General features: G+C 39.9%; 2 protein-coding genes across 5 annotated transcripts in view; both read right to left on the reverse strand.

Moving 5' to 3' along the window:
• The window catches only part of ATXN7L1 (ataxin 7 like 1), a 488131-nt gene that overhangs the window by 212451 nt on the left and 248616 nt on the right, over positions 1-27064 (reverse strand). The gene's annotated exons all lie outside the window — the stretch shown is intronic.
• SRPK2 (SRSF protein kinase 2) overlaps positions 1-27064 on the reverse strand; it is a 121369-nt gene that overhangs the window by 22308 nt on the left and 71997 nt on the right. For all 4 annotated transcript variants that reach the window (XM_075274109.1, XM_075274107.1, XM_075274111.1 and 1 more), the window contains 9 exons: positions 22731-22876; positions 14534-14642; positions 13104-13191; positions 10624-10711; positions 9643-9749; positions 6298-6463; positions 4965-4990; positions 3770-3998; positions 1935-2441 (listed from right to left, as the gene is read on the reverse strand). In XM_075274109.1, coding sequence (XP_075130210.1) covers positions 1935-2441; positions 3770-3998; positions 4965-4990; positions 6298-6463; positions 9643-9749; positions 10624-10711; positions 13104-13191; positions 14534-14642; positions 22731-22876 — 1466 coding nt within the window. The remainder of the gene's footprint in view (positions 1-1934; positions 2442-3769; positions 3999-4964; positions 4991-6297; positions 6464-9642; positions 9750-10623; positions 10712-13103; positions 13192-14533; positions 14643-22730; positions 22877-27064) is intronic.

Below are 27064 nucleotides of genomic sequence, written 5' to 3' on the forward strand. Positions count from 1 at the left end.
TGGTAAAAATGGCATTAGATTTATTCTCCACAATGGAAAATAGGCTTTTGTAATACCTTTACACAAACTTGAAATTCTAAGGAAAAAAAAAATGTTTCTTCAAGTTGCTGTATTCTGACACCTGTAACTTTTTTTAACGTTTCAGTGTATGGAGCTGTGTAAGATGCCTTTTTTTGCGGGACAGCATACAGTTTTTATTGATCCCACTTTGGAGAATGTATGATGTTTTGATCCCCTTTTAGTCCTTTTTGGGGGAGGGGAGGCAAAGCAGAAAAAAGGATTCTTCAGCTACTGTGACAATTTTCATTCTGCTACAGCGTTTACTGTATGGGACAATTGTTTTTAAATTTTAATAGTTTAACATTTTTGGACTTTAAGGGTATGGTCACATGGCGATAAATGAAGAGGAATTCATCTTCATTTTCCACCGTCGGCATTTTCGCCGCGGTCTAGCCGCAATGGTATGTTAACGTAGTGCATTGGCATTCTGTCGCGGCACCCGCTGCTAAATAGGCCTGAATGAATGGGCCTAAATTCTGATAACAGTGGATCTTCTTGCTGTTCTAGAACTTTAACCTTCTGGTTCTACATGTTGGAAAGAAAGGGAGGCGAAGGGGAAAGCTGCAAACTACAACAGGAAGGTCACAACCTAGTATTGTTATCAATTTTTGTCATCATTGTTCTCGGTTTCCGCTATTAACCCTCTTAAAAGTCAGAGAGTATATGTTTGTTATCATCACAGTGGTCACGTGACGTTTGTGAAGATGTTATCGCGTGATTGGCTGCAGCAGTCACCAAGTACCAATAACAGGTCATAAGGGATGTCTGCTTGATGATCTGAAAACAGAACAGAGCAGAGATCTGCCATAGCTGGAAAAGGATGAAAAAGTTTCAGAGCAATATTGAGGCAAATGTTATTGTTTGTATAAAGAAAAGTTATATAATTTCCAATATACATTCTATATCAATTCTTCATGGTTTTCTAGAGCTCTGCTTGTTGTCATTTATTCTGCTTACTTCCAATGTATAAAAATCATTCCACGGTCATGTGATATGCCGTCCACGGTCATGTGATGGACATACAGGTGTGCAATAGTCACAGCACAGTAATCAGACCTCTACCTGGAAATGAGCTGTGCACCTGAGTATCACATCACATGACCCTGGACTGATTTTTATGCATTGGAAGTAAGCAGAATGATTGACAGCAAGCAGAGATCCAGAAAACTATGAGGGATTGATACAGAAAGTATATTGGAAAATTGTATAGCTTTTTATTATACAAACAACATATCTATGTATATTGGTCTGAAACTGGACAATCCCTTTAAAAGAGGATCTTTCACCACCTCCACCAACTCCAGTTCTTTGTATCTGTTAATAGCTTCTGCTCCACTGATTCCAGCACAGTTGGAATTTTTTCTCTAGTCTGTATCGCTCCCAAGCAATCAGTGCTATTAGTTTTGGTGCCTGATATGCCATTTAGACTCTGTACTGTACAGAAGGATGGTGTAAGGTAGGTGTATGCAGGGGGTGTGATTCTGATCTCTGACAATGGTGGCTTCTGAATGGTGCTCTGAATCACACACACCTGCCTGACACTGCCCTTCTGACATTACAGAGCTTAAACAGTACATCAGACACCAAAACTAACTACTCTTGCTACTCAGAACCAGTTGAGGCTAGACAAAAAAAAAAAAAATTTCAATTGCGCCAGAATTAGTGGAGCTTTGCCTATTAACTAGAATTTGTGAAGATGGTGAAAGGTCCTCTTTAAGCATAAAAAATTGTGAGGAAAAAATTCAGGTGACACATTTAAAGTCTTCTATCTCAGCATATAGGGTTGATCAACTAACAAAATCTAAGACTGTCCAACAGCATAACCAGATAATTTTGGAGGACGACATTATAATTTAACAGTAAAAGAAACCTACTTTTTGGCATATCTCCAGTACTTGATGCGGAAACTGTTCTGCTTCTGTCTTGGCAAGGGCTACTTCCATCCCTTTCTAGAACAGTTGAATCCTCAGAAGCTGCCAAACCAGATTCTACAGATTCTAAAGGATCAGAAAACATTGCTGCTGAAAAGTCGGAGAACTGCAACTCCGTATTCTTATGTTGTCCATTTGGCAATTCACTGTTAAACTGTTCATAAGAGCTACTGTATGTATAATCACTTTCAGCATTTGACTCATCTAAGTTAAAGTCATCTGGATTTGGACAGTCTTCCTCTTCCTCATCTTCATCATCTAATGGCTGTTCCAATGAGAATGGACCATTTTCCAAATGACCATTTGTTTTTGGAGACTCTATCCATGTTGGATCTGTGTTAACTAGTTCTGTATCCACATCATCGTCATCATCTTTCTCAACAATTTCCTTTTCAGTATCTTCTTTCTCATCGTGATCTTCCCCTTCTGAAGAAACATTACCTGCTAAAACTGTGAATAAAAAACATTTAAAAGAAACCTGTTAGGCTCTACTTACATAAGCACCACAGTTTTCATTTTTAACAAAAACCAGAGGAAACCAAGGTGAGCTTCCATGACATATATCAACACATTTAAAAACAGCTATGCTAGCTATGACTGAGCTTGAGGTTACTAAGGGCCACTTCTTAGGCCGGAAATTGGTTAAGTAGGCTTGGCCTGTACTGCTGTTTAACCCCTTTATGACTAGCTCACTTAATTTAATGGGCTGTAGGCACAAGGACCAAACTACAGCCCATTAATTTAAGTATTTTTCGTAACAGTACATAGTAACCCTGCTATGTCCTCCATCACTCAGTATTGACTGAAACTAACAGCCTTCCTACTGAGAGAAAACATTGGGACTGGATTGGTGTCAATCCCAATGATGTGATCATTATGTAAACCAATCATAGAGTTTACATACAAGTTTGTGGTAGCAACAAAGCTTCACACTGCTTGTAACTTTGTTTCTCCTCTCTCTGTCTCACATAAACAAAAAAGCAGCACTGTGCCAAGCAGCTGAAGTGTGTCTGTCATAAAGACATAAAAGTGATCAAAAACCATGCAGCTGCCTCTCCAGAGGTAGTTTAGTGCAACCACACAGTCTCAGTTTAGGCACTCTTATTTAAAGGTAAATAGTTTAGACAGTATATCCCACAAGCATAAAAATGTAAAATTGCAATTTTGGATTATTTTTTTTTTTTAAGAAACTCAAAACATATTGATCAAAATTTACCACTAACAAAGTATAATGTGTCACAAAAAAACAATCACAAAATCACACGCATAAAAAGAAGATTCCAAAGTTATTACAACAAAAGCGACAGTAGATAAATTAGAAAATTTGGCAGCATCCTTAATGGTTGACAGGATTTTAATATGAAGATTCAATTAAAAACCAACAACAACAAAAAAAAAATCATGATTTACTTGATAATTACTGAATAATGGATACTTTTTTTTTTTTGTTAATCTATACCTGGATACTTAAAATGGGCAAGTAATTGGTAGTCAATTGATCCCTTTCAGAGTAGTTTATTCACATACTTGCAGCTATACCCACCCAGTCTTCCATCTAGTGCTGTTCATGTAGAAGGAGCTGATCTATAGTACCAGACAGCACCACATGCACAGACAGGTTACTGAGCTCTGATGACATTATAAACAATATTTTAAAGAGCAGTGAAGGTCTTGTTTTAGTTTGGATTATTTCTTCTTTCCCAAAGAAAAATGCCAATTACTTTGTTTACCGATTTCACTAGGAAGTGTGCACAAAAAGGTATTTACAGCATACGCACCATATTCATTGACTGGCTCCTCGTCAACAGTATCCTCCAGACAAACTGTCTTCAGCTTGGCTTCTGGCTGGCTTTCAGCATCCTGCTCGTTTTCATTTTCTTCACTCTTTTTCCTTTCTGCTTCCCTTTCTAACTCTTCAATTTCCTGAAGTCGTTTTTCAAGTAGCTCTGCTTGACGCTTTTGCTTTTTTTTAAGTTTTTTCTTTTTATTTTTCGAAATCTTACCAACCTGTAATAGAGACATAAACAGTATTTTAATCAATGGTTTTACAAAATAAAAATACTGTACAGAGAACTTTTACATTTGAATTTCACACAGTATGAAGACTTCCAGTCACATGAACCAACAGTAAAATAACATGTCTTCCAATAACTGTCAAGAAGCTAACTAGGCTAGGTTCACACTTGCGTCTGGTTTACGTTTGGGGATTCTGTTCCCCATTCCGCTTGAAAAACGTAGAGAGAAAAGTCCTGCAAGCAGCGCTTTTTCTCTCCACATTGTTCAGCAGAAAAAAAGCGGACCCCATTACAGTCCATTACATTTCTGCTTAGAGGGGTTTCTCCAACATGCTCAAAAAAAATAATTAGTTCTAACCCATTTCACCCATCTGCTATGTGCCCGCTCTTTCAGCCTGCAATAGAAGGAGTGGACGGTCCTTACTATGGAGCAAGTGAATATTTCACTAGTGAAAACTACATTTCCGGTCTTGCCTAACAGAAAAATGAATTCATTGCACAAGCTCATTTTTTTTAGGACAGCACATGCATGGTTAAGTAGCACTATATCTAATAAATTGCTAAAGGGAACAAAAAGAAACTAAGCATGATTGATCTGACTGAAGACGGACTACAGGACCTATCCAATGACAACAGTACTCAGACAGAGATAAGGAAAGAAGGATTTCATTAGGCTTTTTTCTCTAGAGACGAATACAGTTTGGTTACTTACTTTCAATGCATGATAGTTATATTATGCAAAGTAATAAATATTGTATTTATATGAAATATGATTGTTGTTGAGGGAATGCCCCTTTAACATATGCCAACTATAGATCAGATGTTGTTTAACGAGGGAGCTTTACTTTAAGAATTGGTACAAAGGGAGGTCAAGGGCAAACTATATGTGTGTCTACTGGTGCATAATACTACTCCCCACATACAGTACATTATATAAAGAATATATCCAACCACTTACTGGCTTCTGTTGTGGAGCGGTGCTTACTAAAAAGAAACAAAAAAAATTATAAATTTTAACACATATCAAAACTTAAAAGGGACTCTGTGTCTTAAAGAGGTTGTCCCACAAGGTGAAGACTGCAGAATATTTTATCTGAGCCAGGCTAAATGTGGGCAGGACTTGTGTTGGTTAGTTATCACGTTCACTCAATGGGAACACTGGAGATGCCTAATATCACAGCACTCCCACTGAAGTGAAAGGGAGCACGGACCGCCAACAGCCCTGCTCATATACAGCCTGGCTGTGCTCAGGTTGAAGGTGGAGCAGGAGAAAGGTTTTGCAGTCTTCACTTTGTGGGACAACCCTTTTAAAGAAAATATGTCATTCAGTAGGGCTGCTTCTAGACTTCCCAAAGATAACCTGTATTTCTATTTTCTTAAAAAATCCAAAAACCTGGCAGGAGCAGAAATGCCCCTAAGCACTTTCCAGATTATTTGTATAGAAATATAAAAATGTAGCTGCAATGCAGAAGAAGAAATACATATTTGGGAAGTTTAGAAGCAGCCCTAAATGGTACTGTGAATAGTTTGATACTGATTTTCCTGCTGACAGACTCCCTGTAACTGTACAGAGTACACATATAAAGTACATAATATATGTTTACACCAAATGACTATAAAAGTCTTGTATATTATTATCTCAATAGCTCAGAAATGAAATAGATCAATAATGAAAGGCAAGAGACCATAGTTGAGATGGTAAACCTTTCTGATTTCCATCAGACTTGCCACAATTTACTATTAACACTATAAATTATAAATTAAGGAGAAGGAAAATGTATAAAGTATAAAATGTCCAACTTACAAACATTGATCATTTCTACTACTTCCTTAAAGCCAATTTGATATATAGCCAGTATGGCTTAACAACTGATCCAATATAGATCAATAAAGTTACAATAGCACATGATCAAATAATATATAAAATTTACCATTTAAGAATATTCCCTAAAATAGTAATTATGTATAAACACAAATCATAAGTGCCCTCATGCTCAAAACCAGTGCTCAAGTATAAAAAGCTGTCTTACCAGACTGGGACAAAATGGAGCTGGGAACCATAATGCAGCATCACAAACATCTGAGGTTCAAGAGGTAAGGCATACATCCCTATCAAACCCCATCATCCCGTACATAGCTCCTGTCCTGACAAGCACAGTGCCAATTGGGATAACTGAAAAGACGTATCTTACCAGGGATAGTCACAGGGTCAGATTGGGACTGTTTTACATATCATTTGATCCTGTGCTATTGTACTTTCTACTACTTTATACAAAGACTCCTGCTTTTACCTGCTGAACCAGAGGGAGGCGGTGCACCTGCTTTCTGCCATTCTGTGGCCTCTGCAGCCATTCTACGGACATATGCATCATCAACACACATCAAGATGTTTTCTGGTTTGATATCGGTGTGGATGATTTTACATTTGCTATGCAAATAGTCCAAGCCCTGAAGAACCTACAAAACAAAAGCAATTACCGGTTTATGTGGAAAGAGGTTGTATTTAGATTATTCTCTGGGTGTTAGCAGATGTAAACAGAAAATTTTACAATATCTATTCTACCATTCAGGTCAAGTTTGGAGAACACAATGTTCATATATCATTAATTTGTGCCCATACAATATAGCTTCACAATTGCTGAGTCTGTATTATGTATCCTGTCAAACATCTGCTTTGATTATGATATTCATGGACATGCTGTGTTCACAGAGAAGAGTAGAAGCAGAATATCTAATCCATTGCAAAACGATACTAAATCCAATATACTAATATTGCTCATTTTTAGCAATTAAAGGAGTATTTTATAAAATTGGTAAAAAAAAAATTAGTGTTTTGTACCTAACAGTGTATAAGTTATTGTCTGGGTACACAGGTACACAGGACACACGTCCTAGAAGGAGATAAAAAGGTGGTTCTTCAGGACTCAGTAAAGTTGGATACTGATGACCTATTCGGTGGTTGGGAGGCAACATCCAGAGCCCATACAGATAAGCTGTCATAACAGCCAGAAGTCATATATTATACACACGGCCAGGACCAGCTCTTTTCCTATTGAGTGAATAGAAGCATAGTTGTGGTTCACAACATACTGCTACATTGGTATATGGTTTTACAACAGCCAAAACAATGGATCAGAGCGGGGTCTATCCTATATAGTTCATCCGTCTTTAACTTTGCAAGGTCCTGGATAACCCCTTTAACAAAATTGGCATTTTCTAAACCAGTCTTCATCTTGTACCAAAATAAGATACACCCAAGCATAAATTGGGCACATCTCCTGCTCTCTGTGCAATAAAATTTCAAATTTATACCAACATTTAATTTACAATTTAAGCTAGTCTCTGGCATACATTACAGTGAATCTGTCCCAAGAACAATTGCTCCAGACCACTTTCAGGAATGTAGCATGAAAGGTAAATTCCTCCATACCATGATCACTAATACAATTATCACTGTGTGTTGCTGAGGCTGCTATTACCATTTACATAATAATTTGCTCAGCCAATGCAGAGCTTGTCACTTGAAACAACCCATTTGAGCATCAAGCCTATCACAGAACTATAGGATCCTAACATTATGGCAGCCACTCTAAAATGAACTCAGAAATCTGCTGAATGAGATGGCTGGCAACAAGAACTTAATATGACATAGTTGTAAAGAGTTAACTTTTTACCCTATGTAAAAACACAACGGTTGTATTGTGATCATATTTTTTGAAAATGCTCACGCACACCTTTCACTGCTGTGTAACACCTGTCTAAAAAGCATGTTCTAATAGCAAACTATTATACTACAATCATGACAGAGACAGAAGGAAGCCTTCAAATAGGCCATGCTGTTTTGATGCGTGAATTCCTCTAATTTAGATGTCAACTAGCCTATTCACAAACTTTGATTTATTTCCAGAGCTGTAGACATATATATATATATATATATATATATACTAGCTGGTACCCGCGACTTCGTCTGCGGTGATTGTAGAAGTGGGTATATACAGGGGTGGGTAAGGTTTTTGTACTGTGTATAAGGGATGGGATATGAAATGTAAGTTTGTATCTTGTTTTTTCTGTAATTCAGAGAATACGTGAGACTTTTGTGTTGAAGTTAATTTGTATTTGAGCTGCTATATATACGGTGTTGTGAGAAATTTTACATAGTGACTTTGGGACAGAAGTATTTGAAGTTAACCCTTTCCCGTCGATGGCATTTTTTGATTTTCGTTTTTGACTCCCCTCCTTCTAAACCCCATAACTTTTTTATTTCTCTGCTCCCAGAGCCATATGAGGTCTTAATTTTTCCTGGGACAAATTTTTCTTCATGATGCCACCATTATTTATTCTATATAATGTACTGGGAAGCAGGGAAAAATTCTGAATGGGGTGGATTTGAAGAAAAAATGCATTTCTGCGACTTTCTTACGGGCTTTGGTTTTACAGCGTTCACTGTGCAACCAAAATGACATGTCCCCTGTATTCTGTGTTTTGTTACGATTCCGGGGATACCAAATTTATATGGTTTTATTTACATTTTGACCCCTTAAAAAAATCCAAAACTGTGTTAAAATTTTTTTTTTTGAAAAGTCGTCATATTCCGACAGGCGTAACTTTTTTATACGTCCATGTACGGGGATGTATAGGGCGTCTTTTTTTGCGGGCTCGGGTGTACTTTTTAGTTCTACCATTTTCGGGAAATATTATTGCTTTGATCACTTTTTATTCAAATTTTTATCAGAATCAAAACAGTGAAAAAACGGCGGTTTGGCACTTTTGACCATTTTTCCCGCTACGGCGTTTACCGAACAGGAAAAATATTTGTATAGCTTTGTAGAGCGGGCGATTTCGGACGCGGGGATACCTAACATGTATGTGTTTCACAGTTTTTAACTACTTTTATATGTGTTCTAGGGAAAGGGGGGTGATTTGAATTTTTAATCCTTTTTATTTGTTTTTATATTTTTTTTTACTTTTTTTTAAACTTTTTTTTTTGCATTTATTAGACCTCCTAGGGGTATTGACATGGGTGGGCGGTGTCGCGGATTGTCAGAGTGGTGGGGGTCGGCAAACATGGCTGCTCCGGAGCGTTAAAGAGAGCCTCCTGGAGTATCGTTAAGGAGAGGGGCAAAGTGGTAAAGTGTATGTATATGAGATTGTGTGGGGTTAGGGGCTAGGCTGTAGAGGGCAAAATGAATTTTGGGGCTTGCTATGGTCCAAAGTGTGTGAGATTGCAGAGATGGTGGTGCGAGTTTGGGTTTTGTGCGGGTCCTGGCACAAACGTATGTGCGCTATTGTGAGGAAAAGTAGCCTATTGCGCAATGGGGTGTATTAACTATGTTTGTGGAAAATTTCAGCCAAATCGGTCGAGCGGGTTTTGCGTGATTGACTAACAAACATCCGAACACACAAACCCACAAACATCCAAACTCACAAACTTTCACATTTATAATATTAATAAGATATATATATATATATATATATATATATATATATATATATATATATATATATATATAGTCTTGGGAATTGCCTCGCAAGCTCTACATGGCATTAATAAAGATACATTGACAGAGATACATAGATAAAGAGAAAATGGTTATTTTGAAAATAGCAACGATTATGCAAAGAAAAGTATAAGTTACCTGACATATAATACTTTTCACACAGCGAATGGGAAGACCCTGATAGTTTGATTTGATGATCCATTTTAACAAGTGATGCCCCAATACTTCAAACACCATACAGACATCTGATATTATAATAAAGGGAAATAATATGGCAAGTATGATGGTCATAAAAACATGCAAACAAAGATGGTGCCAAAGCTCGACAATGCATTTGTATTTAAAAGAAAAGTCAAGTGGGTTTGCATATTAAAAATTATATATATTAAAAATTAGAATTTGTTTTTGTAGGTTTCAAATAAAAATCCAGAGATAAGACCAATCATTACTTTTACTGTTATGTGTTTTTAAGGCCCAGTTCACATCTGCATTAGGGCCAATCTGTTCCCCTCTCCACATGAAAAATGCTGAGAGAAAAGTCCTGCAAGCAGCACTTTTCTCTCCGCATTTTTCGAGTGGAAGCTGAGCAGAAACCACACAGACCCCATTATAATCTATGGGGTCCACAAGTTTCCTAAGATAATTGCTTTTTAATGCAGGTTTCTGTTTAGGGGGTACCCAAATGGACTCCCCGAATACAAACCCATGCGCAGATGTGAACCGAGTCTAAGTCACTGGACACTAAACTGCAAGGATGACAATTTATCCAGCGAAAAACAGAAAGAGAGGCAGCACTCCAGTGATTGGAGGATCTCTGTTTATTCACCCATGTAAAATATACAAAGTTCCAACACTTGCAGTTTGCAAAAAGCAAAAGGCTCCATGCAAGAGTTGGATCTACAACATCAATGGAGTGCTACCGCTCTGTCTATTTTATTATATATACACATCATATACTTATTGGAGATTAAGCAGGGTATTTTAAAAGATAACCTCTCAAAAGAATGTACATTTATATGTATATTTTTGTCTAGAAAATGAGGTGCTCGTATGTTTCCTTGCTTACTCCAATTACAAATACTGCATAAGCAGTCTATATGTTTATTTTGTCTAGGATACGTATGCCATTCATTCCTGAAATTTTGAAGTCATCGATTAGCTGCACCACCATGTCTTTATTTGGATCTCCAGGGTCACTTTCACGTACCTGCAAAGAAAAATATATTCTTACATGAAAGTAATAAATATTCTGGATGACTGTGTGGACTCTCACTGACTTGAGTGGGTGTTTTGCAATGCCACCTTGTCACTGCTGAAGCAGTGAGAACAAATATTCAGTGAATGGATCCAAAGAAATAGTAGCCAATTATCAGTTTCTGTGTGCACCGTGCACTGCGGGTGTTAGCTGTATGTTACGGCTGACACTGTCCTTTAACAGGGCACTGTCCCAGGGCACCACAGCATTGAATAGGTGCCTTAGAGCACCTGGGACAGGTAAGTTTGTTGTTTTTTTTCTCCCTTCCCCCGCCTCCAGAGAAAATACTGTATTCCCTGGACAACCCCTTCAAGTCCTGCTACTTATCTTCAATCTGACCTCTTGTTTACAATATATCCATCTCTGTATTCAGCCTCTCACAAAGCTCTAGATAAGGAAGAGGTGGAGTAGGAGTCTTGTGCTAGTGGGTTGATTTATTGCCTTATTTACAACTTAGCAGAGTTAAAATAATTCAGAATAGTAGAGTGTAAAAATAGCAATTATTTGAGTGTCTTTTCTATCATCCTTTCCTTTGTCATAGAATAATATGTAGAAAGTAATATGTAGTGCCTGAAAAGTGAAGAAAACATATTTCTTTAAAAAGATATATTACAAAGTTTGATATATTCCCCTATACTAGCCATTTATGAAAAAGTTGTTTAGAACTGAAGGTACACTTTATATCTAATATTTGGAAACGGCTATAAAATACAATGGATCATGCTAGATTCACACCTGCGCTTGGATTTCCGTTCTTCAGGTCCATTTGGGGACCCAACAAACAGCCCAATCTGCTTAAAAAGTGGTCAACTGTGGAAACCCGCAGACCCCATATACTATAATGGGGTTCGTTGTTTTTCCTCCCGAAAAATGTGGAGAGAAAAGTCCTACTACAGAACTTTTCGCTTTGAATTTTTCAAGTGGAATAGGGAACGGAATCCCTGAACGGAAAGAGTGCGCTGGTGTGAATCCTGTCTTAACAGGAAGAAATAAATAAAATACTTATGTAAAAAAAGAAACAAAAGCATAACATTATGATTCCAAAATAAAAATTATTAACGTTATTGAAGATTAAAAAGGAGTGCAAAGTACACTCACCGGCCACTTTATTAGGTACACCATGCTAGTAACGGGTTGGACCCCCTTTGGCCTTCAGAACTGCCTCAATTCTTCGTGGCATAGATTCAACAAGGTGCTGGAAGCATTCCTCAGAGATTTTAGTCCATATTGACATGATGGCATCACACAGTTGCCGCAGATTTGTCGGCTGCACATCCATGATGCGAATCTCCCGTTCCACCACATCCCAAAGATGCTCTATTGGATTGAGATCTGGTGACTGTGGAGGCCATTGGAGTACAGTGAACTCATTGTCATGTTCAAGAAACCAGTCTGAGATGATTCCAGCTTTATGACATGGCGCATTATCCTGCTGAAAGTAGCCATCAGATGTTGGGTACATTGTGGTCATAAAGGGATGGACATGGTCAGCAACAATACTCAGGTAGGCTTTGGCGTTGCAACGATGCTCAATTGGTACTAAGGGGCCCAAAGAGTGCCAAGAAAATATTCCCCACACCATGACACCACCACCACCAGCCTGAACCGTTGATACAAGGCAGGATGGATCCATGCTTTCATGTTGTTGACGCCAAATTCTGACCCTACCATCCAAATGTCGCAGCAGAAATCGAGACTCATCAGACCAGGCAACGTTTTTCCAATCTTCAATTGTCCAATTTCGATGAGCTTGTGCAAATTGTAGCCTCATTTTCCTGTTCTTAGCTGAAAGGAGTGGCACCCGGTGTGGTCTTCTGCTGCTGTAGCCCATCTGCCTCAAAGTTCGACGTACTGTGCATTCAGAGATGCTCTTCTGGCTACCTTGGTTGTAACGGGTGGCTATTTGAGTCACTGTTGCCTTTCTATCAGCTCGAACCAGTCTGGCCATTCTCCTCTGACTTCTGGCATCAACAACGCATTTCCGCCCACAGAACTGCCGCTCACTGGATGTTTTTTCTTTTTCGGACCATTCTCTGTAAACCCTAGAGATGGTTGTGCGTGAAAATCCCAGTAGATCAGCAGTTTCTGAAATACTCAGACCAGCCCTTCTGGCACCAACAACCATGCCACGTTCAAAGGCACTCAAATCACCTTTCTTCCCCATACTGATGCTCGGTTTGAGCTGCAGGAGATTGTCTTGACCATGTCTACATGCCTAAATGCACTGAGTTGCCGCCATGTGATTGGCTGATTAGAAATTAAGTGTTAACGAGCAGTTGGACAGGTGTACCTAATAAAGTGGCTGGTGAGTGTATATTTCAGCAGTGAAAGTGTCTTTACTTACACATCTCAGTAACTTAATTTCATCCAAAGCCGTCTCCGTATAGTGTTGAGCACTTTTTACTACTTTCATTGCAACAAATCTCTTCCCCCTAGAAAAAAAGAATTTTAACATATATGTTATGTTATGAAACATATTGCATTATTGCCAATGCTTTAGAGAAAAGCTTCACCCAAAAACTCTAAATTATCTGTATGTTCTCTTTCTGAAGCTCTCAAATAGCCCGCTACCATTTGTTATATTAAAAAAATATATAAATAAAAAAAATCAACACAGAAGCAAGTTGGGCTCGGTTCACATCTGTGCCTGGGCTCCATACGGGGATTCCGTTCCCCTCTGTGCTTCTCTCTCCTGGTGGAAACCAAACGGGAACCACATGGCCCCTTTATATTTTATAAATCACGGCCGCAAAATAACGCCGCGTATACTATCCAGGCTCCCATTGAAATCAACGGGAGCTTTTTTACGGCGCGCAAAGTATCACACGCCGTATACGTGCCACATCACGCGGCACATTACTCCATGTGAATGGACCCTTAGAGTGTACAGGATCTAGAGGCCAGCTGTCAAATCTGTTGGGCAAAATGCTGCAGGCAACTATATGAAACTTGGATCCCAACCATTTCAGAATAAAGGTAGCCAGACATAGTACTGTAGCCTCCTTTCAATTGAACAGTTTTCCCCAATAAACTTATCCTTATAGAGGACCTTTCATGGTTTTAGGCACATGCGGTGTTATATACCGCTGGAAAGCCGATAGTGCACTGAATTCAGCGCACTGTCGGCTTTCCCGATTTGTGCCCCGGGTGAAGAGATATCGGTGCCGGTACTGTAACTATTCACAGTCAGAAGGGAGTTTCTGACACACTGTCAGGTACGTCCTTCTTCACAGCAGCGCCAATAGCATTGTACAGTGTGAGCGGGGAGGAACGCCCCCTCCCTCTGCTCACAGTACTCGTCCATAGACGAGTATTATCAGGAGGGGAGGGGGCGTTCCTCCCCGCTCACACAGCACAGCTTACTACACTGACTCATTATAATTAGAGATGAGCGAGTACTGTTCGGATCGGCCGATCCGAACAGCACGCTCGCATAGAAATGAATGGACATAGCCGGCACGCGGGGGGTTAAGCGGTCGGCCGCCGTCAAAGCGGAAGTACCAGGTGCATCCATTCATTTCTATGGAGCGTGCTGTTCGGATCGGCTGATCCGAACAGTACTCGCTCATCTCTAATTATAATAATTGGGCGTTTTGGCCACAAAAAATAGTTTCTCCCTCATTAAACACTGCTAGAACACTGAAGCAGCACATTGTCATATACATACAGACTTAGGTAGAGCTATAAAAATAAAAAAAAACATTAGTGGGGTAACATATTAATGAAGATTATAAAAAACAACACAAAAGAAAACAAAAAACCCCAAAAACTTACTGCATGTCCCAGCAGAGCCAAACTGTGGAGAAATGACCCCATCCTAGCTTCCTAATTACGTGGTAACGACCATTAAACAAATCTCCTATTTTCACAGGATGGTAGCCACCTGTATAAGAAAAAAGATAACAATGTAACATTTCAGACACAAATCGCATAGTTAAAATGGAAATCTGCCCTGTAAAAATGTGCTCCAGATATATTAAGGATGTTTAAAAATCCATTTGAAAAGCGTTTACCGGCGGACCCCATAGACTATAATGAGGTCTGCCAAGTTTCTGCCTGAAATTGGAGGAGAGAAAAGTCCTGTTTGCAGAACTTTTCTCTCCGCATATTTCAAGCGGAATCATGCAGGTGTGAACTGAAGCCTTTGGAGTACTTGTGTGGTTGCCACCTGGTGCCGTCACCAATATGACTATTACATGCTGCCACCATGCTTTCCAGTGCATTGTAGAGCCTGCCTTCATGTACTTCAGTAAAACCTCACAATGAATCCTAGTATGTGTGAACACAGATTTTTCATTTTTGTTTAATTTATCTCACACCTTAGCGCTGCTTCACCTCCTATTCTCATCTCATTTCCTACAAGGGGTCCATCCTTGAAAGTTGTCTGAACCAAATCCTATGAACTTGCTTGAATCCCTGTGTTATCTCACTTTCTCACATTAGACCGGAGCCCCGTGCAGTTTTCAGTTTTTCTGCGGGACAACCCATGAGCCTTAGCCTAAAGCAGAGTTACTCAATGGTCTGAACCCAGATCATAGCCGCCAATCTTTCTGGACCCTGCCTCCTGGCCAGATATATATATTTTTTTTATTACAATGGTCAGGAGAAACACTCCTTTACCAATCACTTTCCCCTAAGCCCTCATTCCCTAATGGCAGTAGGGATTGGTAATTGCCCCTGCTGCCGCTAGAGTAAAGGATCACAGCTTAGGACATAGCAGTCTGGAGAGGAGGGTTTTTATCTACTGCTGTTAATGTACAATCTGAAGAGAATGTGTCATTAGTACCCCCACACACAATATAATGACCCTTAATCCCCTCACACAGTATAATGTCTCCTTAGTTCCTCCCCAACAAGTATGTCACATTAGTTCCTCCCCATACAGTATAATGTCATGTTAGTATAATGGCGCATTAGTCACCCTATACGGTATAAGGGAACATTGGTACACCACATGTTATAATGTCACATTGGTACCTCCCCACACAGTATAATGCCTTGTTATTGACTCTTCACTAGTTCATGACATTGACAGCTTTACACTATTTGACTACCGGGCAAGGTAAATTGATTAAAGTAAATTAAAGGGGTTCTATCATTAGATTTTTGGCATTTGAGATAAACATTAGAGTTGAGCGAGTACTGTTCGGATCAGCCGATCCGAACAGCACGCACGCATTGAAATCAATGCACGCAGCCGGTACGCGGGGGGGGGGTTAAGCGGCCGGCCACCGTCAAACCGGAAGCACCAGGTGCTTCCATTCATTTCAATGCGTGCGTGTTGTTCGGATCGGCTGATCCGAACAGTACTCGCTCAACTCTAATAAACATATAACTGAATAGCCTTTAAAAAGGCTATTCAGGTGCTGCTAATCATTTTAGAAAAGACCCCCGCCCCCCACCCCCGTTTTTATGATTTACTGATAAAACGGATATGCTAATGAGTCCCTCAGTGTACCCTGGGCGATCCGTGCACCCCCCCAGCGTCATACCATGCTCACGGCCACCTCTGTTACTTGTGCTCTAAGTCCTTCCTTCTTCTCCTCCCTGCGAGTAACCGCCTCCAGGGTCTGCATAGAGGGACTCATTAGCATGTCCGTTTTACTAGTAAATCATAAAACGGAGAACTACAGGAGCGTACTGCACATGTGCGCAAGAGCAGAGTTTGACCCCGGCCGGAAGAAGACGCGGTTGCTGTTGAAGATGGAGGCATCGCTGGAGAGTTCTCTGGCAGCAGGGGGACGCCCCCATTGGCCGTTTGAGCGCTGGGGCCTGCCTCGATTGCTGCGAGAGAAATCACTTGTATACTGGTAAAAACCGGTATTTCTACGGAACAGCGGGCTGGAGGCGACTGAGCAAAGTAGGAGACGAATAGCCTTTCTTAAGGATATTCCGACGAGGTAAATAGAAAAAAATGTTGTTTTAGTGGTAGAATCCCTTTAACCACTTCCAGACCGCCCATAGACTATAAACATCCAGGAAGTGGTTACCTAGTTCTGACAGGACGTACCGGTACGTCCAATTAGAACACAGCAGCTGCACGGAGATCGTGCAGCTGCTGAAGCTGAGAGCCGGCTGTAACTTCAACCGGAGCTCCCAGAGAGATGACAGGGAAGGTTTATTCCCTTCCCTGCCTTCTCGATCGCTGTGTACACAGCTCTCAATGAGCGCTGAATACATGGCTATAGGCGCCGCCATGATGCGGCCGCCCTCTGACCCGGAGGTCACGTGCTCCACCGGGCTCAGTGTCTTACAAGAGCTGCTGGGTCCTACAGGACCCAGATCAGCTCTGTATGTGTAATGAACAGGCTAAATGTACCAGACCCAGTTATAGGGGAAATCGGCCTCCCTAACAAAAAAAAAAAAAGTGATCAGATGTCCCCAAAGGTCTCTTATGACCTTATGGGGACACCATCTGAAGGAAAAAAAAATAAATAATAAATATATATATATATATATATATATATATATATTAAAAAGTTTAAAAAAATTAATTTTAAAATAATTAAAAAAATAAATAAATAAAATAATACATTAATAAAACGCCGTTATTAAGGGTTATAGCTCCACCCCCCATGACACCATGCAAAATAAAAATTACTGTAACGGAGAGGAAAAACTATTTTATAAAGTTTTGTCAGTAGCACTTTGTGTTATTAAATAAAAAAAATAATAATAAAGTGAAAACCAGACACAATTTCCCTCCTATTATGTTTATATTTTCCCAGATATAAATTTTTTTTAAAATATATTCGAAAGTAAAAACAACATAAAAATAAAGCCCTATGTGTCCCCGAAAAAAGACGCATAAATTAGTTGAATGATACATACGAGAAAAATGTTACAGCCCTCAAAACCGCACATACAAAAAAAAAAAACGAAAATGTGTCTGGTCCTGGACCACAAATTGGCCCGGTACTGAAGTGGTTAAGTTGAGGAGCCCTGGTCTACAGTTTAATTGGGTTTTAGCAATAATATTTTATTTATATAGCACCAACATATTCCACAGCACATTAAAAGTCAGGGTTCATGTACAGACACAACCATACACCACAGAGTAAGAATAAGAGCTCTAGAGTATACAAACTAGGAAAATGGAGGTGGTTACACAATAGAAGTAAAAATGTTTGCTTGCTATACTGGTATGAGGTGTCATCAGTTGGTATTAGTGCATATTATATGCATGTATTTTGTGAATTTTTACTGTTACTGAAGAGTAATGTGGAATGGAGCAGTAAACTGAGAAGAGTTAGTCTATGGAGAGTAAACTGTGGAAGTTGAGCATTATTATGAGCTTCAGGATAGCACATTCCAGAAAACATATGCAATTTTAGAGAAGTCATGGAGAAGGGAGCAGGCGTTTTAGATTATAAAGAATAATAATCCTAGATCATTGGCAGAAAGCAGAGCGTGGGTTGGGTGGTAGACAGACATAAGGGAGATGTGTATTTCAATGCTATGATTAGTTTTGTAGATAATAGTAAGAAGTTTATATTGTATTCTGAAGTAGATGGGCCACCAAAGCAGTGACTGGCACAGACTGAAGGCATCAGTGTAGTATTTGGGCTGTGGCTCCTGCATTCAGGATAGACTGAAGAGGGTTGAGATAAGTGGAATATATATGAGGTAGGGTACTACAATAATCAAGACTGAATAAGAGCGACAGCAGGAGTTATTGCATCAGTGTCTGCACATTAGTATAGTATACTTCTGGTGGCTCCTGATAACAGCTGATAATTGGGGGTGCCAGGCATCAGACTTTTACCTATTTGATATTGATGGTGTATTCTTAGGGAGCCTTCACACAGAGTAAACACGTGTGTATTTTTGCAAAATACACGTGTAAAAATAAGACTCCCATTGACTTTAATGACATTTTACAGGCGTATTATTACAGGCGTATTTTTACACGTGTAAAAAATATCATTGAAGTCAATGGGAGTCTTATGTTTACACGTGTATCTTGCAAAAATACACGCACGTTTACTCCGTGTGAAGGCTCCCTTAAATTTCTACGTCACTAAGTTTAAAATAAATTCTTTAAACTCCTGCTGATTTCGCATTGGCCACTAAGTCTAATAATAGGCCAACACTTTGTTTTCTGAAGATCTATTAGCTGTCAGCTCATTATCAATACCTGCAGTATTACAACAAAAGGTAACACCAACACTAAATATAGATAGCACAGGAAGACACCATTCTAACTAGGTGATGGTAACAGCTCACCTTCTCCCTCTACCTATACAGTGATTTCTCCATAGGTGACAGAATATTTCTAGAAAACTCCCATACATGCCAATAAATGTCCCTGCCTATTGTGTCTATGGCCCATACAGCTGCTGTAAAACATATATGTTATTAGGATCTTATCCCATAATTATGCAGAGAGTAAAAAAAACTAAACAAAAAACAACTCAAAACCAAAAAAAACCCATACACCTTCCCTTAAACAGAAACCTGTCACCAAAACTAGTTTTTATCACGTAGAGGAGTAAACAACGCACCCCCCCCCCCCCAAAAAAAAAAAAGGTTAAAAAAAAAAATCTTCAAATATTGCTAAGGCCTTCTTTAGTATTCTAGAATTCCACTTTAGATTTTCAGCAGCAAGCTGGGCTAGCATGTTTGTTATATGGACAGATATGTCAGCTGGGCACATGTAGGTCTTGTTCTTTGCCTACATTAGCACTAGCAGACTTGCACTATATGAGGCCAGATCTGACTTTTGACTACTTGCTGTGCTATTTTTGCCATAAAAATTGATGGAAGCATCTAAGAAACCCTTGATAGAAAGCCAAAATCCATGTGTGTGAACAAAGCCTTGGGCAATGAACAGGGGAACATTCGCAAATCTATCATATTGGACAGCAAGAACAGCACAGCATGCAGTGCTAACATTGCCATCAAAACAATCAGCACAATGACAGAACAGCCACTGGTATCTGTATGGTGAATCTAGTACTTCATAGTGCCTTAAATGTGAACTGAGCCTTACCTAGAAACATAATGACTAGAGATGAGCGAGTAGGTATTCGATCGAATACTACGGTATTCGAAATACTCGTACTCAACAGAGTACCACTCACTATTCGAATGGAAAAGTTCGATGCAGGACCAGCATTGATTGGCCAAATGCTATACAGTTCAGCTGGTTCTTCTCCTACCTTTAGAATTCTTCTCCCTGCAGCTTCCCCGCGGCGTCTTCCGGCTCTGAATTCACTCTGCCAGGCATCGGGCCTGGGCAGAGCTGACAGCGCATGCCCGCTTGTAGTGCGGACATGCGCAGTCGGCTCTGCCCAGGCCCGATACCTGGCAGAGTGAATTCAGAGCCAGAAGATGCCATGGGGAAGCTGCAAGAAGAAGACTGCTCGGAGGATCTAGCCCGACCCTCACTCGTGGACTTGGTAAGTATAATTTGATCAAATGTTGCCTACCCCTGAAATGAGCATTTTCCCCCCCATAGACTATAATAGGGTTCGATATTCGATTCGAGTAGTCGAATATTGAGGGGCTACTCGAAACGAATATCGAACCTCGAACATTTTACTGTTCGCTCATCTCTAATAATGATCAGTCTCCAGCAACTCCATGGAAAAGCTAGTTCTTCCTAAATAATAATAAAGCTATGATCATATTTTTCAAGTTTGACTTGAAGGTTACATCATATTTGCCAGAAATAATTCAAGTTATGACAGAATCCATGATCTATTTGTAAATAGTCTTAAACCCTTAAACGACAGACAATTTTTCATTTTAGGTTTTAACTCTTTAGTCTCACTCCAACTTCTAAACTTACTGATAGGATACATAACCCTGATAGGGGCAAAACACTATAGATGCAAGGCAAGAAACAGAAACCTCTTATCCGTGTAACCCAAGAAAACTAGGAAATGTGATCACCAAAGTCTTCTGCCTTTACGAATATCCGTTTTTCTAACTGTATAGAAAAGTCACAAATGAAAACTCTTCAACAAGCTAGTTAATAGTTCTAAAAACAGACATCTGTATTAAAGAAGCAAGAATAACTAAAGAAAAAAATGTAGTAGTAACCAATTGTAAGGATTTTTCAGCGTGACTAGAATTAAACTGTGGAATACACAGTTAATGAAGGCTTGGTATCAATGACAATCACTCAAACATTATTGGAAAGCTTGATCTATTTAGACAGGCCAGTGGCCAGTCAACAGTTTTCTAGCCTTTAGGAATGCGTGAGATTCTTACAGACCTTAAAGGGATTGGACACCTCCAGACCAATATTGAGAGACAAATGTTTTTGATTATATAATAAAAGTTGTACAATTTTTCAATATACTTTCTGTATTAATTCTTTAATACCCACTACCAGTGGATAAAAAAAGAACAGTCCATGGTCATGCAATGGACACACAGGGGCACAGCTTGTTACCTGGAAGATGTCTTATTATGATGCTGCTAGCGATAAGCAGAGTGAATGACAGCAAGCAGAGATCTAGAAAACTTTTAAGGAATTGATACAGAAAGTATAATGTAAAATGGTACAAGATTTCATATAAATGTCAGGGTCTGGGGTTGCTAGGTGGGGTGGCATATACACACAAGTCCAGTTTCTTTAGTCCAAAACAAAGGTAGTTTATTTTAACTCAAAAAGGTAGTGCAGCAACAAGAGGAAACAATACAAAAATAAATACCTGCCCGACTAGGCTCTAACTAAACATAGAATAGGTTACCTCACCTAGAATAACAGAAATCCAAAAGCCAGTAGAATCATTCAGGACACAGCTCCAAAAATATGACCCTTCTGTTGGCACTCCAGCCAAGTCTGCTGCTGGAGCTGGCTTCTTAAGCTTCCCTGACAAGGAGACTCTCTGCAGCTGAGTTGCTGCCGGAACATCCCCAAAGTGTGGACTGGAGGGGGGTGGAATGAGAGTTCCCACTACCAACCTATCTGCCATTCCTAAAAATCCAGCCCAATACTGAGCATTTACCAAAATGCTCAGCAGATGAAAGTTGTCTGCTGAGAACAAACATTCCTTCTGGAGTTTTTCATCTCACCCACCTGAGTAGTCTGGGTGAGATGTACACCCCCTCCATTACCTGACCAGCCATCGTCTTACACAAATAACAACATACGTCTCTCAATATTAGTCTGAAAGTGGACAAACCCTTTAAAGTTTAGAACCAACTAAGAAGCACTAAAAGGAAAATCTCTCAGTTTATTAATAATATATCATAAGACTAAAAAGAGACAAGACCTTGTAACATGGACTAGACCTCGATGTTGCACATGAATTATCACTGTGTAACTTCAAATCCTTTTTACTACCCTGTTGTGATATTGATCTAACTCACTTCTTAGCCTAGCAATATGAAAGCTAGTACAAATTTACATGGTTATTAAAAATGGGAACATTCATTTTTTTATTCATATAACAAGATTATTTTATGCCCAGTGGCTAAGTATGCTATACATTTTCACCATTTATGAAATTATCAGGTTTGGCTAACATTTATCCTTTGTGCAGGGCCACCTTACAATGTGCAGTCAATGAGGTGACAAAGATGCTAGAAGTCCCTGCCCCCCAGCGACATACGGTCTTATACTATATTAACTATGGGACAGTTAGTCGCTGGAAGGCAGGGTCTGCAAGCAGCATAGATAACCATTAGGTGGCATTCACACGGGGCAAAATGGCTCACATTCTGACACAACTCTGCGCGGATATCATGTGCAAAGCAAATGTCAGCTACATTCTGCAGTCAGGAATCCACTTTAAAGGCCGAATTAAAGATAACCATTTAGCTCCTTAGACGTAACAGGTGGGATTAACAATAACCATTTAACAGCAGAAACAGCTTAGGAGCATTGTAAGGAGTTTGTTAGAGGGAAGGTTCTTACTCTGTCAGCCCATCGCCCCCCAGTCTGCATGACTGTGGGATGCCAATTGGTTACCAATGAAACCAGAGATATACCAAAGACCTAATAGTTGGCTCTCACCTTTACAGTAATCAGCAGGGTCTTCTTGTTCCTCATCGTCAGAGCCCAAAATTTCTTCCTCTGGCTCAGGTGGTGCTGGCTCAGGTAGTGGAGGAGGTGGTGGGGGAGGAGGAGGAGCTGATGGAACTTTCTGTTGAGCCTCCGGCCTTAAAAAAGAGAAAGTAATTCATTTATTAAAAACTTTAAAATTAGAATGCCTAGAGGTCATCACCAAAATTATAACATTAGCCATATATTAGTAAATTAGAAGTTGCCCATACAGTTATACAGTGCACTAAAGCAAATGGTTTAATGAATATGTGGGACAAATATGAAAACTAGAGACTTACTAAACACTAGAGACTTACTTAGTGCCTGGACTTGTTGAAAATACTTATGTCACATGGGGTAATGTAAGATGGCAACAGTGAGGTCAACCCAATGGCTCTCATTACCAGCCTATGTTCAGCATTTCAACACATACATGCGCTATATCTCTATCTATCGATCTATCAATCAATCAATATATTGGGGTATACATGGGAAACTGATGGAAAAAATATTATCAGTATTGAAATGGAAAATATATTATCTACATGTGTGATGTTGTACACAACATCTACATATATGCACTGAAGATACATTGATCAAAACTAGCACAAAATAAAAAGAGCTGCTGCACATGCCACATCAATGACCTTTCATTAGAAGAAAAAAGATAGGGGCAATCAATGTATCAATTTATGTGTGACATATTACAGAATTGTAATCATGTGCTCGTATAGTCAGAAACTTTCTCACACAGCAAACTAATTGTTCAGTATCCACTCTGCAGGATAAAGCGTCATGAGATAAGAAATATTTTGCACTAAATTACACTCAGGGCGGTAGTGTTAGGGCTAGTTCACACGTGAACTGCACGCGCGGGTTTTGACACCGTGAGAGACGCGGCGAGCCCGCCTGCTGCAACCATCGCGGTCGCGGCTTTCCCCTCCGCTGTCAGCTCAAATAAATGAGCCGACATAGGAGGGTGCCGCCGCTAGCGGAGAAAAGAAGCCTGGCGGTCTGCATAGACCACCATTGTAAGGGGAGGTTTTTGACGCGAAATCAGCTGTCAAAAACATCCCCTTTGCTCACGTGTGAACGAGCCCTTAGAGTCTCGCCTTAGTCACCAAACCTGAAGGGGGCAGTCTCAAAGAAGTCCTTGCAAAGAATACAACAAAACAAAAAACAGAAACTATGAATTAAATTAAATATATTAATAAATTAACTATTCCTGACTAAGTTCCCCCATGCCCCCCCCACCAACATTCTGATATAATATTTTTTTTCCATATTGTACAGTTTTTCAGTAATATATATAGGTCATGGGACGTACCAGAGCTTTTAAAGGGATTTTCCCATCTCCCTGTTTCAAGCAGTTTGCCTGCTGTCTCTTCTTCTCACTTCCTGTACCCACCTCCCCCAAAGCTTGCTGAACTGGACACTATGAAGTATCACAATTATGATACTTCAGAAGCAGATCAGATAATATGCACATGCTTATAGAGAACAACTATTAAATATTATTATATTACAATATTTTTAGAGTTGTCCTTATAAAGCAACAAGATAAAACAACACCTTCTCTCATGAACATAAATGAGTGACAGACACACATGTGGTGGTAGTGGTGGGTGGTGGTCATCCATGGGGGATCTATGGCAAAACTGCCTGCTATCTCTCTGTCATCCTGGACAAGATGTTGTGACCAGCCCAGAGTCCATCAACCAGATGATCAAGCATGAACCAAGCTGTAACTCTACAAGATATCCAGATAAAGAAACCTACCTATGAGCTTCTCTGGTGATGTACGCTAATGAGACAATGACTGATACCTTTGTTATTCTGTAAGTTTTCCCTGTTCCTGTGCTTTCCTTGGAGACATTAATAAACCTCCTTACTGTTTTTATAACAAGCTGACTCTTTCTATCATGTTATGGCCTCTCAATACGTGATCACAAGTTTCACCGAATGCTGGTTATTTTACAGTGGCGAGTCATCCCAGTCGATCTCTTTCCTGTTTTCTCGTTCCGTTCACTTACAAAAGGAGGACATGGCCTATAGACTATATTGCAAGTTCTATGGATTGCAAGCTTCAGGAAACTTCAAAAAGAACCTATATGGGTGAGACACACAGCTAATAGTTGCACGTGTTATATGATACGGAAGCCTGTGTGAGGAAAGCCTTTCAGGAAGCGCAGAGGACTACAAGTGCCAGACGTACTTAGACGTTCTGACGACAGGGACCAGCTGTTCCAAGGACAAGCTTTCTACAATGGTAAGTTAAGATTTTACTTTTAAAGTATGGAAAATATACAGTCATTGGGTGCATTCAGACTACGTAACGCCGGGCGTGTATGAGAGCCGTACACGCCGGCATTACGGCAGACTGCCGAACACTTCCCATTCACTTCAATGGGAGCGCTCGTAAACGCCGCTGTTACGAGCGCTCCCATTGAAGTGAATGGGAAGTGTTCGGCAGTCTGCCGTAATGCCGGCGTGTACGGCTCTCATACACGCCCGGCGTTACGTAGTCTGAATGCACCCATTCTCTAAAAAGTGTGGCTTCGAGTTTAAACTTTTGTCAAGTGATAGTTTAGTGAGTATATGTCAGGAATTCAGTGTTATCTGTGTGTTTACATAGAGAGATAATAGACAGGACTTTATCAGCAAACTGCAATTAGCTGAACTGATTGTCCTGTCAGCAGAGCTATAGATAACAGTGAGAGCAGTGAGTGACGTCACTTGTCCTACTACACAGGTCAACCGCTATACAAACGCAGTGTAAACAATGGGAAGAACAAGTTCACATAACAGTCAAACAAAGCAGCATTTCTAAAGAAATATACTTAGGAAAAGTCTGCAATTTACATAAGCTACCACTATAAATAGGATCCTTGAGATGGGAATACCCCTTTACGGTCTTCAGCTGGGAGACAGCAGGCGCAAGTGTGGGAAGTTAAAGTAGTTTTTCTATCCCTAAATTGACAGACAGACCCTGATCATCGGTATGAAAATTGATTTGGAGCCAGAGAACCCCTTTAACAAGCAGCACCGTGCCTGTGGATAAAAAATGGCCATCAATTAAGTGTACAGATGTGGAGAGTCAAACTTGAATACAAAACCCTGAGAGTCTCTGGCATACTCCAATGCACTTCAGTCTCATTTGCATATTTCTAGAAACAGCATTTTCAAGAACATAGTGCTTCTATTTGGCTATCTAAAAGTTATGATGGTACTCCGCTTAATAACAGACCCCAAAATTAAAGAGGTTGACTTTTTTAAAAACAAAAATAATATGAGGTTGGTTAAAGTGAAAAAAAATCTCATACTCACCTGTCCTCGGTGCTGCACTGTCTCCCAGCGAGGTCTAGTCCTGCTGCTCCAGTGTTTTCTTGCAGCCAACCTATGTCATCTTTCCTAAGGTCAATGAGCGCGGACTTCCACTGGTAGAAAACGTAGGAGCAGCAGAACCAGTCCTTGTTGTTATCCTGGACAACCCTTTCAACTCAAAAGGGAGTCTTCCACCATAAAAAATAATATATATCATAGAAGATCCAAAGCACATTAAAAGAATTGTTAATAATTAGCAAACATGAAGAAAAGGTTAATTCTGCTACATCTATATATTGCTGGGTCTACCTCTCCTCCACCGCCTCATTTACAGAATTTAAGCAGCAACTAACAGATTACCGTATATACTCGAGTATAACCCGATTTTTTCAGCACATTTTTCATGCTGTAAAAGCCCTCCTCGGCTTATACATGAGTCAGGGTCCACGGAGCACAGAAAACTGGAAGGACCTGGAAGGTCATGAGGTCACGTGACTGTGATGTCATCAAAGGTCCTGTAGCCACTGGTATGTAACATCTGCAGATAAGGTTGAGTCTAAATCCTAGTAGCTCCGCCTACACCAGAGTCCGATCACATGGTCATGATGTCATCAGAGGTCCTTTAGCCCACTAGGATTTAGCATCTGCCCTGCAGATGAGTGGCCAGGATCCATTGTGTCTTATGGAAGATGTATGTTGTATGGAGGAGAGGAAGCTACAGTAAAGTGACACACACAGGGACCTTCCTTTAGTTACTCTGCCTAGTAATGTCAGGCATTTGGGGTTATTAATTTAGTTTCAGTAACTCCATGTGCCTCACAATAATAAGTTAACCCCATCATGTCCCTCGTATTAACCCCTGTGTGTCCCATATAAGGGTTACTAATATGTGAGACACATGAGGGTACTAATGAAGGACCTTAATTATGAAGATACCTAATTATTACCTCCATATGTCCCACATATCAGTAACTCTTATG

The sequence above is a fragment of the Leptodactylus fuscus genome, chromosome 5, assembly GCF_031893055.1.
Source record: "Leptodactylus fuscus isolate aLepFus1 chromosome 5, aLepFus1.hap2, whole genome shotgun sequence".
In the NCBI taxonomy this organism is placed as follows: Eukaryota; Metazoa; Chordata; class Amphibia; order Anura; family Leptodactylidae; genus Leptodactylus; species Leptodactylus fuscus.